We start from the raw sequence: 18,873 nt of genomic DNA on the forward strand, positions 1-18,873 counted from the left end.
CCACCATAAAAACTACTTAAATCGCATGGCATAGAGGGGTTCTGTCTTAAGGAAACGCTGCGGTATAATCAATCCAACTTGTTTAAATGCCAGCTGACCCTGGAGTGCCCCAGATGAACAAACTGTGTGCAGTCCTGGTCTACAAAGGCCCTTTTATTTTTCAATTTAACTTCGGGGAACCAACAAATCTAAAACTTTGAGATTAAATCTGGCATATCCAAAATAGTAGAATAGCAGCACTGGAAACAGTCAATTATTAATTAGTAAAAGATTAGTCATTCATAATATACAAGGCATGGAAAACACTTTTTTTATACACCACTGTAACAGAATATCAATAAATATTAAGACTAAATACAGAAAGATTTCCTCAGTGTTCACTGGTTTTTTAAAAAAAAAACAAAACTCATGTTGGAATGGATTTAGTTTATAAAATTCCCTGCCATTTAGCATCTCATTAGGGAGAGGTGTGTTTTATTTTTTTTTAACATCTTTATTGGAGTATAATTGCTTTACAATGGTGCATTAGTTTCTGCTGTATAACAAAGTGAATCAGCCATACATATACATATATCCCCATATCCCCTCGCTCTTGCGTCTCCCTCCCACCCTCCCTATCCCACCCCGGGAGAGGTTCCACAGTCTAATTTGACAGGACTCCAGCTCAGAGGAGTTTTCCTTAGCAGGACACAGACCCACAGCCTGGACTTCTGTTAACATCACTAAACTTTCAGCTTTGTCAAGCCAGTAGTTACCAAGAGAGCTGCTCTGTACATGTGGAAAAAAGGAAGAATCACAGGAAGAATATTAAATGACTGTTCCACATAGGTGGGTCATCATTGTTCATGGAGAGAGAATATGACCCAATACAAATTCACACACGGTGTAAGGGGAAGCCCCACTGCAGACACACACCAAAGAGAAAGCGGGCTCCTGCCTCCATCTTTAATGTGAAGAGGAAGCCCAGGTACTGAACTTGTGAAAGTCTGCACCTCAGCTCCATCCTATTGAAAGGTCTTTACATTTAAAAACATAATGAAAGAACACCTTTGGGTTGAGACTGACTTTGCTTCAAACCACTTATCTAGAGACAAACCTAAAACGATCTTCCCCAACATGAGTTTAAGTAAATCCAGTTGGACTATATTAATTAAATGGATAGTGAGCCCATCAAAAACTTGCACACTGAAAGGTAAAATCTGCAAGTTCCACATTTAAGATTTTAAAAAGCACCACTTTTTCCAGAATGTCTGCTAGATTCTCAAAAGCAATGTATTAAATTTACAAATGAAACTCTTTCAACAGTGAGTCAGTAACTACATGTAGATAATCAGAACAAATTAAATTTCAATGGTCTTTTATGTTTTGGCATCACAAGGCAAAACGGTAAAACTTTCTTTTTTACTATTTCTCAGCAAAATCATTCAAACACAAGGATTTCCAAAGATCTTTTACAGTTTTTACTGACTCATGTTACTGTTGTTCCTGAGAATTGTCTTAAGCAGGCCAGACTGAAAAGGCATAATTAAAAGACCAATCTGGATTCAGGCAAGAAACTGGCAATTCAAGCAAAGTCAGATAAAAGTAGTAAATATATGAGTTTAAAAAGAAAAATCATAATTTTGAAGCTATACCTTGTCTTGCTGGACGTGATTTGTAATAAAATTTATTGTTGAGTATTTTTGTTGTTTTCAGCTCTAATGACCAGAGTGAATTATGCAAGTTAGTCAGTATACTATCACTATAAGCCTGTAAGGCACACGTTCTGCGGAGGTGAATAAAGAAATGCTCAGGTGGAAATTACAAGTATAGGAAATGACTTTTCCATTTAATTATATTTCCATTGAAATTTCTATTCCATTTCTAGTTGTATGAAACTCATTAAAGTGATTAAGAAACACACATCAGCACATTTAAGTGCTGAAATTGCTTCCTATTCAGTAAGTTCCCATTACTGCGACAGGGAAAGTGGCAGGCTCCAATTAAAAAATCCCATTTTCAGGAGATACATTTCAACCATTAAAAAAAAGATCACTCTTGGGACTTCTCATGTTTGGGGACATTTAAAGATTACCACAAAGGCTGATAGAGCAGATGCAGCACAAAGCAGGGCAGCACCTTGCCCTGCCCTGGATTTTTCAGACCAAGAAAGTTTTAGAGTATATATGGCAGTCATATTTGAGATGCAAGTTATTTATCATTGCCACATCATCCCATTTCATAGTCTCGTTAAAATAAGAGATTCAATTTGAATTGCAAACAAAAATCTATATAAATTACAACGGAAGAGAAGAAAATACTGTAAGTAATAAAAGAGCAAGAGAAATGATGCTTCAGCTGAAAGCCCCAAACGGGAAATTCCTTTTTTAACATTCCTCAGCAGAGTTAGGTATGAAGGTATGAGATATTAAAGCATGTTTTACATTTCCTTAAATTCCTCTTTAGAGACGTAAAAGTTCTAACGATCTGAGGAGCCAGATTTATCCTATTAATGGCTCTTGTGTGGAGCCTCCAAAGGCTTGAAGTTATTAGCTTTGCTTGGAGGTGGCCAGCATGGGGTGATTGTCAGCACCCAGTGCTGGCTAGGGCTGGAATCACCCATCCTGCAGGCAGCCCATCCCCCAGTAGAATGCCCTTACGGAAAATACACTGCAGGTCCAGGATGCTCCCAGGGAGCTCTTTGCATCACGGTACCTCAGAAACCACCATTTCGTTCCAGAAGGAAACCTTGCCTCTGCCAGGAGGTTGCTGGTCAGGACCGTACAGTGAAACCTGCTGATCCGTAAAATTCAGCATTAGTTGTAAGATGCCGAACCAAGCGCCGAACATGCCACTTTGGTGGAGAAACTGGAACCCTTTCATACACTGCTGGTGGAAAAGTAAAATAGTGCAGCTGCTGTGGAAAACAGTTTGGTGGTTCCACAAAAAGTTAACCATTGAGTTACCATATGACCCAGCAATTCCACTCCTAGGTATATACCCAAGAGAACTGAAAACATATGCTCACATAAAAACTTGTACACAAATGTTCACAGCACCATTTTTCGTTAACAGCCAAAAAGTGGAAACAACCCAAATGTCCATCAGCTGATGAATGAATAAACAACATGTGGTCTGTTCATACAATGGAATATTATTTGATCATAAAAAGGAATGAAGTATTCATACATACTACACCATGAACCTTGAAAACACACTAAGTGAAAGAAGTCAGGTACAAAAGGTCACATAATGTATGGTTCCATTTATACACAATGTCCAGAATAGGCAAACTAATAGAGACAGAAAGTAGATTAATGGTTACCAGAGGGAGAGAAGAATAGAGAATAACTGCTAATCAGAATGTGGCTTCTTTTTGGGGTGATGGAAATGTTCTGGAACTAAACAGTGGTGACGGCTCTACAACTTTGTGAATATACTAAAAAATCACTGACTTGCATTTTATATGTGTATTTTATTTCAACTGAAAAAAATGGCACTTCAGTTACAAAAGAGCTCAATATCCTTTTGCTTCCTGGTAATGTTACCAAGGCTGTTGCCCCAGCATCACACCCCTGCCCCTCCCTCGAATGGAAACCAGTTACTCTTATCTAAGTTTCAGGAGGAAACTGCAGAGAAAAAAACAAGAACTGGTGAGAATCAACTAGACCCAAGATGGTGGCAGATTTGACTTCCAGTACACTTTGAGCCTCATTCTATGCTCCCTGTAATACATTAGCATGCTAAGTGACACACCCACCAGCGCCGTGACAGCAACTGTAAAAGCCCATACAAAGACTGAAAAGGAGTGTTGCATCAGTCTGCAGGTCCAAACCACACCCCTATTCTCAGATAACTCGTGGATATTCCTTCCCCTCTTTCCAATTCCCTCCCTTTCACCTTGATCCTCCTATATATTTGGTGTCTCTGCTCTAACTGGGTTAGGAAGTTGATTTGTGAACTAGGTTCCTGCTTTTCCATTCTTTGACCATTAAATAAAGTTTGTGCTGTTCCAGTCTCAACATCGGTTTTGCTATCGGCAAAAATGGAAAAAATAGGAAAAAGAACCTCCCTGGCCGAGACAAGGGGTCCCGGCCCGGGCTAGGACCCTGGGACGGGTCTAGTCGACCAATTCGGTAGCAGTAAGAAGCGGTTTGGGAAAACAGGGTAGATGAAAGATTGAAGAGAGACTTCCCTGGTGGTCCAGTGGGTAAGACCGCGAGCTCTCAATGCAGGGGGCCTGGGGGCCTGGGTTTGATCTCTCATCGGGGAACCAGATCCCGCATGCAGCCTCAACTAAGACCCGGCACAGCCCACAAAAAAAAAAAAAAAAGATTGAAGGAACTCAAACTTGGCCTACCTATTCAAAAACTAAGGCAAAATCCAACTTCCACACATTAGTATCATCTTCCACTACCTTCCATGCCCCATATACACAAAAGCATTATGAAAATAATAAGTAGCATTTTTTTTTATGAGCAGTATTTATCATGTCTGAGGTGGGGTTAAATATTTTGTTTCATTTACTCCTCAGAGCAACGTGAAGAGGTAGGTACTGCAACATCTGTTTATAAGTAGAAAGTGAGGAAAGGCTAAGTGAATCACCTACCATCACACAGTTTGTTAGTAGCAGAGCTGGAACCTGAACCTGACAAACTGGCCCTGGGTTGTGTGCTTTTAACCAGGAGCTATTCAGCCTCCTTGGGAGCAAATGCATCTCCATTTTATAGATGAGAAAACAAATTCCAAGAGGTTAAGGCATGTGCCCAAGATCAACAAACTGGTGAGTGGCAAAACAAGGGGGAGATGATCATGAACAGCCCAAACGTGGATTCCTAGAAGGAAAGAGGGGGCCATAATCAAGAACAGGTATGGGGGGACATGGCAGGGGAGCTGCTGGCAAAATCCTTTTTCTTTACCCGGTTGGTGGTGATATATGTTTATTTAAAAATTATTCGTGGGAATTCCCTGGTTGTCCAGTGGTTAGGATTCGGTGCTTTCACTATCGAGAGCTGGGTTCAGTCCCTGCTCGGGAAACTAATATCTGGCGAGCTGCGTGGCATGGACAAAAAAAAAAGATTCTTCAAGTTGTAGATGCTTTAAGCACTTTCCATAGGCATGGTTTATTACAATTTATTTTTTAAAATAAATCTGTGCCTGTCACAGTGTTTAGCAAAAGTGAGCTTTAAGAGTGTCCAAGAATGGAAGGCACTGGGAACTTAAAGACCTGCAGGGACTTGTGCTCTCAGGAAGGGACGAGGGACTGGGCTTCAGAAAGAAGGTGCCTCTGGAGTCAACAGGATGGGTTCAGGGTGCCCTTGGTGGACTATTTACAAATGAGTGAGGGCTCATGCTTTTCTTCCTGGGCCCCAGATGCTCCCCCAATTCAAATCACTCTTTACTGATCCAGATGTTTTGTTATGGGTTTTCTGCTCAGTCTAGAGTAACCCATTTCTCCAAGGAGTCCTGGATCCTTTTATTAGATAATGGTATTAGAAACCAAGATCTTAGCATTAGGTACGCTCATTGCCACTGGGGTGTCACACTTCTTGGCCCTTTCAGTTGATAGATATAGTCATGCATTTTAAAGTGTAAGAATATTCATTAAAAAAATTTTTTAAGTTACTTTTAGATTAACTGATTGAAATATTTACAGATGAAATATCTATAGACTTTGCTTCAAAATAATCTGTGTTGAGGCATGAGAAGTGGAGAAACAGATAAAACTAAAGTAGTCATAAGCTATTATAGTTGGATAATAGATACATAGAATTTTACTTTTCTTGTATTTATCCCAAAATATCCATAATAAAGACCTTTTAAGAAATGAGAAAACTACTTATAACTACATACTAACAATTTTGAAAACTTAGAAAAAATGGTCAAATTCCTAGGGGGAAAAATATACCTTGCTAGAACTGACTTAGAAATGAAAAAATTATTTAAGAAACTAAAGCAATTATTAGAAAACATCCTATGATATTTATTGGTGTTTTTTTATTTTCTTAATGGCAGAGTAGATTATATTGGACTACTCCTCCTGCAGGTAATTAGGAACACTTGACGAAAATATTAAAAAATCTATTTAAAGCCCCTGGAAGGCAACCAAAAACTGGTGGAAACCAGAGGGGATCAACCTTCAAAGGGGATCAACATCAATTCTCCACAAACTGATCTACAGATTCAATGCAATTCCAATTAAAATCTCAAGAGGCTTTTTTGCAAAAATGGACTAGTTGATTCTAAAATTTACATAGAAATGCCAAGGAGCTGGAATAGCCAAGAAATCTTTAAAAAGACTATTATGAAGGACTCACACTACCCAATTTCAAAATTTACTCTTAAGCTACAATAATCAAGACAGTGTGGTGTTGGTATTAGGACAAACATAACAGTAGAACAGAAGAGAGTCCAGAAATGACACACAAATATGGTTGAGGCAACAAGGCAACCCAACAGGAAGAGTTGTCTCAACAAACGATGTTAGAACAACTGGATAAATGTATGGAAAGAAATGAAACTTGACCCATGCATCACTTTAACACTGGAATAGATAAAAGACCTAACTGTAAGAGTGAAAACTACAATTGCCTAAAGGAAAACATATGAGAAAAATCTTCACAGTCTTTGGATAGGTAAGTGAAGGTCTCTAGTTTTTAGATGCATAAAGATGCAAAGATGAAGATGGGATACAGGATGAGATTTTCCTGGAGGAGACCCTGAGATGGGATGGGGTAGGGAAGTTGAGGGCACCAAATGTTTAGAATAAGTTACTGCTCAGATTCTAGCTTCTGTTTTGGGAGAATGAGGTCACATTACTATTACATTACTAAAAATATACACATAGACCAGTCTGTCATGAACTACGGACTATGATTATTCCAATTCTTTATGTCTGAGGTCCAAAATTTAAAAATTACCTCAGAAAGTATTAAAAGGAAATACTCTACAGAGCATTTTGAGGGAATTCCCTGGTGGCACAGTGGTTAAGGATCCACCTGCCAATGCAGGGGACACGGGTTCGAGCCCTGGTCTAGGAGGATCCCACATGCTGTGGGGCAACTAAGCCCGTGCGCCACAACTACTGAGCCTGTGTTCTAGAGCCTGCGAGCCACAACTACTGAGCCCATACACCACAACTATTGAGCCTGCGCTCTAGAGCCTGCGCGTCATAACTACTGAGCCCATGCACCACAACTACTGAGCCCACGCTCTAGAGCCTGTGAGTCACAACTACCGAGCCCATGCACCACAACCACTGAGCCTGTGCTCTAGAGCCTGCGAGCCACAACTACTGATCCCATGCACCACAACCACTGAGCCTGCGCTCTAGAGCCTGCGAGTCACAACTACTGAGCCCACGAGCCACAACTACTGAAGTCCACGCACGTAGAGCTCATACTCCACAAGAGAAGTCACTGCAATGAGAAGCCCGCACACCGCAAGAAAGAGTAGCCCCCGCTCACCGCAACTAGAGAAAGCCCGCATGCAGCAACTAGGACCCAATGCAGCCAAAAATAAATAAATAAAATAAATAAAATTTAAAAATATTTTTAGAAAAAAGCATTTTGAGTCTTTAAAAATTAATATTGTGCCTGCATATCTGGGCAGTAATGGTGGGTGGAATTTCAGCTCTCACACGGTCCTCTTTTCTGCACATGTAAAACAGTGATTAGAGAATGAATTATTTTGATAAATCTGGACATAAGTATTTATATCTAATTGAGATAGTTTGTAGTGCCATTCTTTAAAATACTTATGTAAACGTATTCAAACCATACAGTGTTAAATGGAGAAACAATTCTTCCAATGATTATACCCTCAGTGTTAACCTTCGGTCAAGGGGAGATAGAATGCACACTTAACAAGTTATAAGCCAAAATATGTATCAGCTGTTTATTGCTACCTAACAAAGCACCCCAAAACTTTATGGCTTAAAGCAATACATAATCTGTTTCTGTGTACCAGGAATTCATGAGAAGCTCCTTTGAGCAGTTCTGGCTCAGGTCTCTCAAGAGGTGGCAGCAAGATGTCGCCTTGAGACTGGAGCTCCACTTCCAAGGCAGGTCACGCACATGGTGGGCAGCTAGTATTGGCAAGACAGTTTCTCCTTCAGCAGGGCTGCTTAAAGGTACCTACAGCATGGCACTGGCTAACTCCAAAAAACTAAGGCTGAAGTTGTAATGCCTTTTACAGCCTAGCCTCAGCAGTCACACATCTTTCCTAAAGTATTTTGTTGGTCACACAAGTCAGCCTTGTCTTCAGTGTGGGAGGGTACTAACTATACAAGGGCCGGAAGATTAGTCAATATATTAACGACTAGAAGGATAACCTTAAAAAAACCCGTCAGAAATCTTTTAATTTAGGGAAAGTGGGTTAAGGACATGGGAAGAGGGCAGGACTCAACTTTTAAGGTGAAAGATGACAAAAGGTTTCAGTTGGCCTTCGGTGTAATATGTGAACAATCAGGACCACATGGGCAGGGCACATAAACGCACAATTATGTCCTGATGTAGGAAGGCACTGCCATCCACTGTGCCCTACTTCTGGTAGTAAACCTGGGAGAATACCAGGTCCATTTCTGAGCACCAAACATTGAATACATTTTTTAGGTAGCTCCAGAGGGGACATCAAGGACTGGTTTAAATTATGGGAAACATTTCACTTAACACAGGAAAAAGGAAGTACTGGCAGTATCCTAATGTCGGGCCAACAGAAGCTTTAATCCCCCCTAAGTTTCTAGTCCACGGGTTACAATCTGCTGTTTGTTTAGAAGGTAGTCAACCACACTCTTTAGAACTATGATTAGAGGTAACTCACGAGCAGAATCCCCCATGAGTAAACTAGTGGGACTTTAAGATGCCTGTGCCACCTGCTATGGCGGCTGCTCAGTTTCTTTGGTTTACCTAATGATTTACAGATATTCACACAGGTAACATTTTGGGATGAGCTGAGCCCCAGGAGGCAGGGATGCTCCTGTATTTCTTACAAATAACCATGTGTAATGTTTGTCAAACTAAAGAGCCTATAACTAAGACAAATTAAATACAACTACCAGACACTATGGCTCCAAGATTATTAAAATTTAACGCTTTATTTTTTAAAAAAGGTTATTTTCAAAATTCCATATGTGATTTTTCACCTACACATAGGCAGGGTATAAAATAATGCGTGAAGAAGTCAGTGATGGAAGAGCCGGAGATTCGTGTGAGCGAGGATTATTCCCAGCTCATTGCAAGCCTCGATCACAACTTTGTCAGCAGTGGAACCGGAAGGGGCAGCGATGTAGGCCACGCCACTCTGAGGGGGAGACAGAGACAGACTCTCAAAACACAGCCTCATGCCAAAACACGTCCAGAACCAACCCCTCACACCCAATAACAAGTGCAAGCTAACAACGATTCATGCTGCAGACTTATTCGGTCAAGAGGCAAAATAACGGGATTTGGGTTGTCCATACAACAAAAGGAGAAGTCAAAATAATACTCTAGGTGTTACTGATATATCACATCATCATAGCCTGGATATATAATCTAACTCACAGAACTGAAAAATCAGAAGCAGCATCTCTGAAATGGTTGCTGCATAATGACCAAATCCATACACACACCGATTCCATACTTACCCTTTTAGCTCTGTCTACATTGTCCCGGAAAGGAAAGAAGGCATCAGAGCTGATGGAAACTTCACTAAGTTTGTCAACCCATTCCCTCTTCTCTGCCTCGGTTAATAACTCAGGGACCTGCTCAAACAGTGCCTTCCACTTGATCAAATCTTCACCCTATGAGTGGGGGCAGAGGGGAAAGACAGGTTTTACACCATCTTCAGTACTATCTGATACAAATCAGAATGCCAGAAAAACACTTGGGCATTTTTCCTAGGACTTAATTATAAATAATGACTCATTTATATCCAAGTCCATATTTCTAGAACCTTTTTTTTGATGTTGTATAACATTTCATTAAGGAAGAAAATTAATCTTAAGTGTACCAAATAAAGACTGTACCATTTACAAGCCAGTTTATTCCAAATATATTTTGTTCTTTAATCTCTAAGTTAAATCTACTGCTTTATATCCCTGTATCAAAGCAAGCAAGGAAACAGATAATTTCTAGAAGTACATTTCTACAATAATTAGTCTTAAGTACAGAGTCAGTCTAACAGACCAACCAGAACATGACGCAACAGTGTTCATTTTTAAAAAGTACTTCTATTTAGGGTTTAAACCAAAAGGCTTAAACAACATACTTTTATTCTTATTCACATATATAAGTTCTCTTCCAGGACTTACAGCACAATTTGTTGTGTAATAATCAAGCAGAAAAAGCAAATATTAAAGTAATTTTTAAAAAAAGCTATTTGAAGCGTTTCCTGGTTACAAAGCACACTCTGCAACGACACCTGTTGATCATGTCATGGATTCCTATCCCTGAATGGACAGCCCAGTGGAGTTGACTCGCCCCCTCAGAAGACCACTGAGTTTTTGATTACCAAGCTTCTCTTTGTGTTTTGCATCCAGTACCTGTTAAGCATTTCTATTTCCAGAAACTGGGCTAAATCCTATTCTTTTAGCAGGCTACCTAATACTTGCAATTTTAATGCTTCCATATACCTGCTTCAAAGTAGAAAACATTAAAGAACATGAAATATAACACAAGTACACTGAGTTGTTAATGGAGCTTGTAGAAAATGTAGAGGGACATTTGTTACCTGCTATCAAGTAATTTGTGTGCAATGTTAAGTACACACCTATCACATAGTAAGCATCATGACTGGCACTGTGACAGACACCCAAGATGGATGAAAAACAGCCCCTGTCATCAAAACTTATAATCAGGGACTTCCCTCGTGGTCCAGTAGTTAAGAATCCGCCTTCCAATGCAGGGGACGCGGCTTCGATCCCTGGTCAGGGAACTAAGAACCCACATGCCACGGGGCAACAAAGCTCGCATGCCCCAAGTACTGAGCCTGCGCACTCTAGAGCCCGCACACCACACCTAGAGAGTCCACGCGCCACAGCTAGAGAGAAGCCTGCATGCTGCAACTAAGACCCGACACAGCCAAACAAATAAACAAACAAACAAATAAATCTTTAAAAAAAAAAAAAGCTTATAGGGACTTCCCTGGTGGCGCAGTGGTTACAAATCTGCCTGCCAATGCAGGGGACACGGGTTCGAGCCCTGGTCCAGGAAGATCCCACATGCCACGGAGCAACTAAGCCCATGCACCAACAACTAGTGAGCCTGCGTGCTACAACTACTGAAGCCTGTGCACCTAGAGCCCACACACTGCAACAAGAGAAGCCACTGCAATGAGAAGCCTGCACACCTCAATGAAGAGCAGCCCCTGCCTGTCACAACTAGAAAAAGCCCACGCGCAGCAATGAAGACCCAACGCAGCCAAAAATGAGTAAATTTATAGGAAAATAAAAAGCTTACAATCAACAGGGGAGGTACAAACATACAAAACTAAACCAGTGGTTATAATCTAAAAAGACATACGATCTGTAGCGTCAGAAAGGGATAAAGAACGCCAAAGAAAGGTAAACGAGACAGAAGAAGTTTAGATTAGCAAATTTAGATAATACAGAACTTCAAGAAAAATATCTTTTATCTTTGTAGTGATGAAGATAGTCTGCTACACAGAAAGGGTAAACATACTAATACACTCCACCCACACTCAACGACAGCCCTTACCTCTCCGATGGTTCCAGTAACATACTGATCGATGGCGTTGGAGATTTCTGCTCTCTTCACTCCAGTTTTAAACTTCATGGAAAGCACTTGTGGGTGATGTCTAAGCCACCAATAGTTTGCCTTATCCCCGGCAAGGCGTGTGCAGTGTATCCGAGACTGCTGTCCAGCTCCAATGCCAATAACCTGAAGAATGAAGAACACAGACGTTAAAATGAATAACAACACGCTTCTCAATGGATCTTTTGTGCATATTCCCCCAAATCCATCAATTTTGTGGGGGGAAAGAAAATCAGGCTGAAATAAGAGAAATACAAATAATTTTAAAGTCATTAAAAAGGTTAAGTGTAACATGTTTTAACTATTATTTATATGTTTTACCTCTTCAGTGAAATTTGAGGTATGGCTATTAATTAATATCTGGAAGTTTCTAGAGCTCCTGGACATCAGTAGTGAAGCGTGGTCTTGCTGGAACTTATCAGACAAGTAGCCACAGTCTCCCAGGTTTTTGGTATTACAGATTAGCAATCTTGCAACAGTAGGCAATCACCTAAATTCCGAATTTGAAAGGGTCTTCCAGGTCACATGCCAATTAACATCCATCCTCCCCTCCTACTTATGGGCCAAATAATTTAACAAATGGCTAGAGAGGAGCTCAAGACACTATGAGAAGAAACAGTGCTGAAGCCACAGCAAAACCAGGTTTATCCTAGAGCTAGGAGAGGCCCAGTGATGAGCCAGCTCAGTCCTGCATCCTATGGCTTTTAACTAGGAAAAGTTAAATACCTAGCTTAACATCAGATAGTAAAAGATGTTCAATATTTTGACTGTGGTAGTGGTCACGGTCAAACAACTACATAATCTGTGCAAACTGGTCAAACTCTACACTTAAAAAGGGTGAATTTTACTGTATATAAATTATGCCTCAGTAAACCAGATTTTTCATCATGTTAACTCTTAGTCTACAGATTCTTGGTAAAATAACGTTAAAAGTATAAATAAAAATACCCTTTATGCTGCAAAACGATGGGCTAGTGGGTGGCAGTATGTTCTACTCCCTCTTCAATGGAAATGCTACCGATAGGGACGAGGGGAGCAAAAAAACTAGTTCCCTAGCAACCATTGTCCCCTAACCCAAAACGTGCCAACTCGTTCCAGGCAAGAAGCAATAAGAACAATTTTAACACTTAGTTCCAAAGATACTTTGTATTCATTACTGAGTAAATACTGACAAACCGAGAAGAGAAAAACTTGGCAAATTTTCCTTTTCAAGCAGTCTAGTTCCCAAGATGGATGGATTTTTGAACATCATCTTGCAAAACAACAGTCCTCCCAAGGTGAGTCTGACAGCTTGGTTACCTGCCCGTCCCTGGCATAGCACACGGAGTTAGACTGAGTATACTTGACAGCAATGGTGGCCACAGTGAGGTCTCTGAGCGCAGATTCCGGCAACTAAAAAAACACAGAATGGTAAATGGGGCTTTTTTTTTTTTTTAAACCTTCATTTAACTTTTAGCATCTTATGTGTCCCTTATAACAGACCTATAATATATAGTTCTATCCCTCAAATGAGGGAGTGAAATGAACTGTTCATAGGAGACACTATCATGTTTTACTGAAAGAATCATATTTAACGTATTTGTCATGGAACTCTGTGCGACGCCTAATGCGTCACAAACTCAGACTGATGCCATTTTGCAACAAACTTTGGCTTAAGCCTCTTTACGTATCACACTAGATATGAAATACCATAACCACTCCAAAACTGACAAACAGTATTTTCTCTATCACAGTAGCACCGAATAACTGGAGATGTGATAAAATTTATGTTAAAAAAAAAAACATTCCCTGGTGGCGCAGTGGTTGAGAGTCCGCCTGCCGATGCAGGGGACACGGGTTTGTGCCCCCGTCCGGGAAGAACCCACATGCCACAGAGCGGCTGGGCCTGTGAGCCATGGCCGCTGAGCCTGCGCATCCGGAGCCTGTGCTCCGCAATGGGAGAGGCCACAACAGTGAGAGGCCCGCGTACCGCAAAACGAAACAAAACAAAAAAACACTGAGAGTAATTTTCACAGACTCTACAAATAACTGTGATGCACATACAGCCAAGACTGCTCAGGAAAAACCAAATTAGGATCATTTTTTGGTTTGCCTAGAATATTCTACATAGAAAGTATTCAAAAATGTATTATGTACTACCGGTTCAAACAGAATGAAACAACTACTATAACTAAAAATGTCACTATCTTTAATATAAAGAGCAAATACAAATTGAAAAGAATAATAATGATCTATGTTGGTATGCTAAGCGGACAAAAAATATAAGCACATCTAATTGATAAATTATCTAACTGAAAAACTGTTAAGTCAGACTTCATCAAAACTAAAGCTTCTGCTCTTAGAAAAGATCCTGTATTAAGAGGATAAAAAGACAAGTTACAGACCATGAGAAAATATTTTGCAAACCACATATCCAACAAAGAACTAGTATTCACAATATATAAAGACCTCTCAAAATTCAGCTACAAGAATAAAAATATAATTAGAAAATGGGCAAAAGACATGAAGAGACATTTGAAGAAAAAGGATATACAGATGGCAAATAAACACATGAAAAAATGTCCATCACTAGGCATTAGGGAAGGCAAATTAAAATTATGAGGTATTGCTACACACCCATCTAATAAGAAAGCGACAACACCGAAACCCGGTAAGGATGCAGAGAAACTGGGATCGTGCGTATGTTGCTGGTGTAACATATAAAATGATGCATCCTCTTTGGAAAACAGTTTGGCAGTTTCTTAAACTAAATATGCAACTATGATGCCAGCCAGCAAATACACTCCTGTGTCTTTAGAACAGAGAAATGAAAACTATGTTCATACAAAAACCTGTTCATGAATGTACAATGAACGAAAGTTACAGAAAGGGGAACAGATTAGTAGTTGCCCGAGGTTACAGAGGAGGCAGAGGCAGGAGAGAAGTGAGTGTGGCTATAAAAGGCAACAGAAGCCTCCTTGCAGCGAGGGGCATGTTCTGTGTCTTGACTGCATCAATGTCAATTATCAAGGTTGTGATGCTGTATTAACAGTTTTGCAAGACACTGTCCATTAGGGGAAATGGAGTAAAAGATACATGGGAACTCTTAAAACTGCATGTGTATCTATAATTTTTACTTTTTAAACTCAAAATTAAAAGCTTAAAAACCACTGTTAGAATTTTTTAAGAATTTATTATACTAAGGTACTATTGATGTATTGATAGTATATCCTTTTCTATCTGTATTTGCTCTTTGCCAACTATACATTTTATTCCTTTGGTTCTAAGAAAGATTAATAACAAAAGCCAGCCTTCTTAGCTGCCTACCTTCAAATATAACCCTAGTATCCCGAGTTAGGATCAAGGACTATGAGACATGTCAAGGGGTGGGAGTGAGAGAATCCAGTGTAATAAACATGGCACATATAGTTAAAACAAATTGAAGCATTATTCAAGAAAAATGGGAGAAGACAGAAAAATTCAAGCATGTTTGTTAATACTTAACACACACTCATTACACTTCTCCGGCGTCCTCAGGACTGAAACCATTCTAGACCTGATAGTATAATCTGATGATTTTGAGGCTGGAATATTAATAAAGACCTGTTTTAAAAGAAGGGAGGGGAATATAAAGGAGGATAATACCATCATTCTCATCCTTAGTTAGGTTTCCAAATTTCCATTAAAAATACATATGAACAAATACAAAAGAATGTAGATAAAAGATTAAAATCAAACCCTTGTAAAAATATCCAAGCTAGCACAGCCAGAGGCACAAAACCTATCAAGTGCTACTAAAGTAATCAGTCCAATACCTATAAAACTACAAGGAAAACTTACAAAAGTAAGAGTCTCAATAGGTAGACACAGTTGTCAGCATGGGTACCATGGAATCTAGCTCAGTACCCTTTTGGTATTTTAAAAAATACATTAACCAGCCAGATTAATAAAGTTAAAAAAAAAAAAAAAGAGTCTCATTTTACTGTGAGCTGCTTAAAAACATTGCTACCCCAGTGCCTCAGGGCCTTGACCAAAGGAGTGGATTCCAAAGGACTGAAAGATCTTTCTGTATATGATTCCTACATGTTCCTTCACTTCAGGGCACCATTAAGTTTCAAAGATAAAAATGAAAGAATAACCAGTAAACCAACAAAGATCATGTCTTAATCACTATATGTTTATTAACAGAACTACCCTGATAAAGATTTTAAAGCCTATTTTCAGCATTCTACTTAAAGTCGCAGGATTCAGACCGGGAAACAATAGCCAACTCGTCCACTTGTTACAAAATGACTTAAGAGACTAATCCTTTTCTAAGAACAAATAGAAAACCTGAATACAGAGCTCATAAAATATCAAGTACTGAGACGCAAGAGGCAAAGACCCCAGAGATAAAGGAAGCTGGAAGAAATGAATGTGATGATGCTTTTCCCCTCAAGGCATTTTCCAAGTTGCAAAGCAGTAACTAAGAGGTAAATGAGCTAAGCCCCGCATTAAGTCAACTCTATGAAGGGAAAAAAACACCATCCAGACCCTCAAAATATCTATATGGTTCTTTCACATTGCAGACCAAAAAACTGCTCCAATAGTCAACCTACAAAAGATATGGAAAATTTTATTTGAGGCAACCTGAGGAACCCAGGAGACAGTCTCTCAGAAAGATCTGAGAACTGTTCCAAATAGGTAAGGGGGGGTGGCCAGTATATACGTGATTTCGATGAAGGGGCACGTGCAATCAATCACACTTCTCGGCAGAAGGTTACTGCTATTCTCGAGGAACAGACATTCTAATTAATGGTTGTAAGTGCTTTCCTAAGTACGGGAAGATACAAGAAACTGGGTTCACAAAATCTCCTGAAAATATATAACTATCTGAGGGCCAGTTTTGTCAGTTTTCCCAGAGCACAGTAAGCACCTCACCCTGAATTCCTTTCAGTGACTGCAGTGGCTAAAGACTTGATTCTTGCAAAACTGGATGGTGGGCGACATTCTTTATTTTACGATCCCCTCCCTTTTGGTCTTAATTTCAACCAAAGTTTGGGAGGCATTTTGTGACTAATTTGTCCCATGGTGCTAGGAATGCTCATTCAGTTCAGGCAAGGATTTCGCTGATAAGCCACTCGATGGGCCATTACTGGACTCGATGGGCCATTACAGGACTAGGCCCTCTTGGCAGTAACCAAAAGCCTCTGGACCACCTGATTTACTAGTCTATTATGGTCCAGGAAATGGTTCCCTCTTGTTGCTTCTTCCCATATCTATAGTTACACTATTATAATCACTGATCTTATAGAAAGATGTATTTGGTCAATCATTTCAACTCCCCTAGTCATCGTTATTTTTATCAAACGCTCAGTCACATATTTGGAAGAAACAATAATCTTGTAAAATAGGCAGAATAGAAATAAAATAGCTAGTAATATTAATAAGGTCATAAGTAGTTAAGCTAAGAACTTCCACTAGGTGCAGCCCAGAATCTCCCCACGTTGTCTGACCAGTGTGCTCTGTACCAATCACTTTCTTTAAGGGAACTGATATATTGGCACTGTACATAAAGTTCACCAAAGATGTCTGCATACACAAGGCAGAGTGGTGGCTCATCGTGACCCCTCACAGGATTGAGAAAGGAATGTTATCTTCTAAGGAGTTATGTGGCTGGCACCAGAAGAAGAAAAATTGAGCTTTATGGTTGAGCAGGTATTTCTGCCACTGGGGAAGCCTGGTTAACACATAATGCAGATGCACAGTGCACGCTAGAGGGGAAGGAGGAGGCCAAAGAAAAAGTTTCATGTTTAAATTTTTCTTGCCTTGCCTTAAAATATGAATTTTTATTTCATCAATATCCAATGCCCAGCATGCAATCAAAAACACCAGCCACACCAGCAGGTAAGACCAGAAAACAAAGAAGTCAGTTACACATCTGAAGTACTGAAAAGAAAGTACAGCCAACATTAGACCCAGCAAAAATATCCTTTAAAACTGAAGGCCCAATTAAGGGATTTCAGAAAAACAAGTACTACTAGCTCATCCACTTCCTTATAGCATAACCTTGGGCAAATGTCTTAACTGTCCTCTCTGTCAGAATTTTGTAACCTTTACAATAGAGTTGACAGTAGTCACACCCCACCCAGAGGGAGCTGTGCATATTAATTGATATAATACATGTAAATACAAAAAGAAAACCATTTTTATCCTAGGAATATGTCCTTCTAAAAGATGACAACAGGACAATAGCAAAATCGTGACTATGTGAAAACACGCATCACATCACTGAAAATGGAAACAACTTAAATATCCATCATAGTACGTGGATTGCCACATGGCCTTTCAGATGAAGATGTGGATCGATCTTTCTTGATATATAAACACATTTGTAGCTCAGTGCATAGAAAAAAAGGCAAGTTACAGAACAGATTTATAAAAGACATGATCCCATATATGTAGAATTGAAGGTAGATAACTACATATATACATATGCACAGAAGTTTCTAATATGGCCTTCTGTTCATTTTTTGAGTTCTCAAACTTACTTGACAACTCAGAGATGAGCTAGCTCTTTGCATATCGACCAGTTTTAAATATGGGCCTTAATAAATGCATAAGCATATAAATATTAAAAACAGATCTACTGGGCTTCCCTGGTGGCACAGTGGTTGAGAGTCTGCCTGCCGATGCAGGGGACACGGGTTCCTGCCCCGGTCTGGGAGGATCCCACATGCTCTGGAGCGGCTGAGCCTGCATGTCCGGAGCCTGTGCTCTGCAATGGGAGAGGCCGCCACAGTGAGAGACCCACGTACCGCAAACAAACAAACAAACAAACAAAAAACAGATCTACTGAATTACTAGTATTCAGTTCAGATATTTTCAGACTTACATCTTTATTCTTGGTAACAATGTTGCTAAATAATGACCTGTCGATGACACTATTATTTCTCTTCTGGCTTAAACGAAGACCAAAGAGAGTTCGAATTTCGTTTTCATCTGGACTGTAAGACTGGTCCATCTAAATAAAACAAAGTTAAGGAGTTAAAAGAGTAAAAAATATGTCTACATCCCTCAAAATTTTTCACTTAATTTATGTTCAAGATATTTCATTATAAGCAAGGCTATATGCATTTTTTCTAACTTAGGCAGGTACAAGATCATTTCAGGATGGGTGTAA

At 39.7% G+C, this 18,873-nt stretch overlaps 1 protein-coding gene across 2 annotated transcripts in view; it reads right to left on the minus strand.

The window, feature by feature from the left end:
- Positions 1-9,047: 9,047 nt before the first annotated feature.
- Positions 9,048-18,873, minus strand: part of ATIC (5-aminoimidazole-4-carboxamide ribonucleotide formyltransferase/IMP cyclohydrolase) — a 30,595-nt gene continuing 20,769 nt past the window's right edge. For both annotated transcript variants that reach the window (XM_027122112.1, XM_027122113.1), the window contains exons 12-16: positions 18,586-18,714; positions 13,032-13,124; positions 11,676-11,858; positions 9,605-9,760; positions 9,048-9,279 (exon numbers count right to left, since the gene is read on the minus strand). In XM_027122112.1, the coding sequence (XP_026977913.1) occupies positions 9,160-9,279; positions 9,605-9,760; positions 11,676-11,858; positions 13,032-13,124; positions 18,586-18,714 (681 nt within the window). In that variant the 3' untranslated portion in view covers positions 9,048-9,159. The remainder of the gene's footprint in view (positions 9,280-9,604; positions 9,761-11,675; positions 11,859-13,031; positions 13,125-18,585; positions 18,715-18,873) is intronic.

This window comes from Aethalodelphis obliquidens, unplaced genomic scaffold (genome assembly GCF_003676395.1).
Source record: "Aethalodelphis obliquidens isolate GAN/ISIS:26980383/991018 unplaced genomic scaffold, ASM367639v1 scaffold2, whole genome shotgun sequence".
Lineage (NCBI taxonomy): Eukaryota > Metazoa > Chordata > Mammalia > Artiodactyla > Delphinidae > Aethalodelphis > Aethalodelphis obliquidens.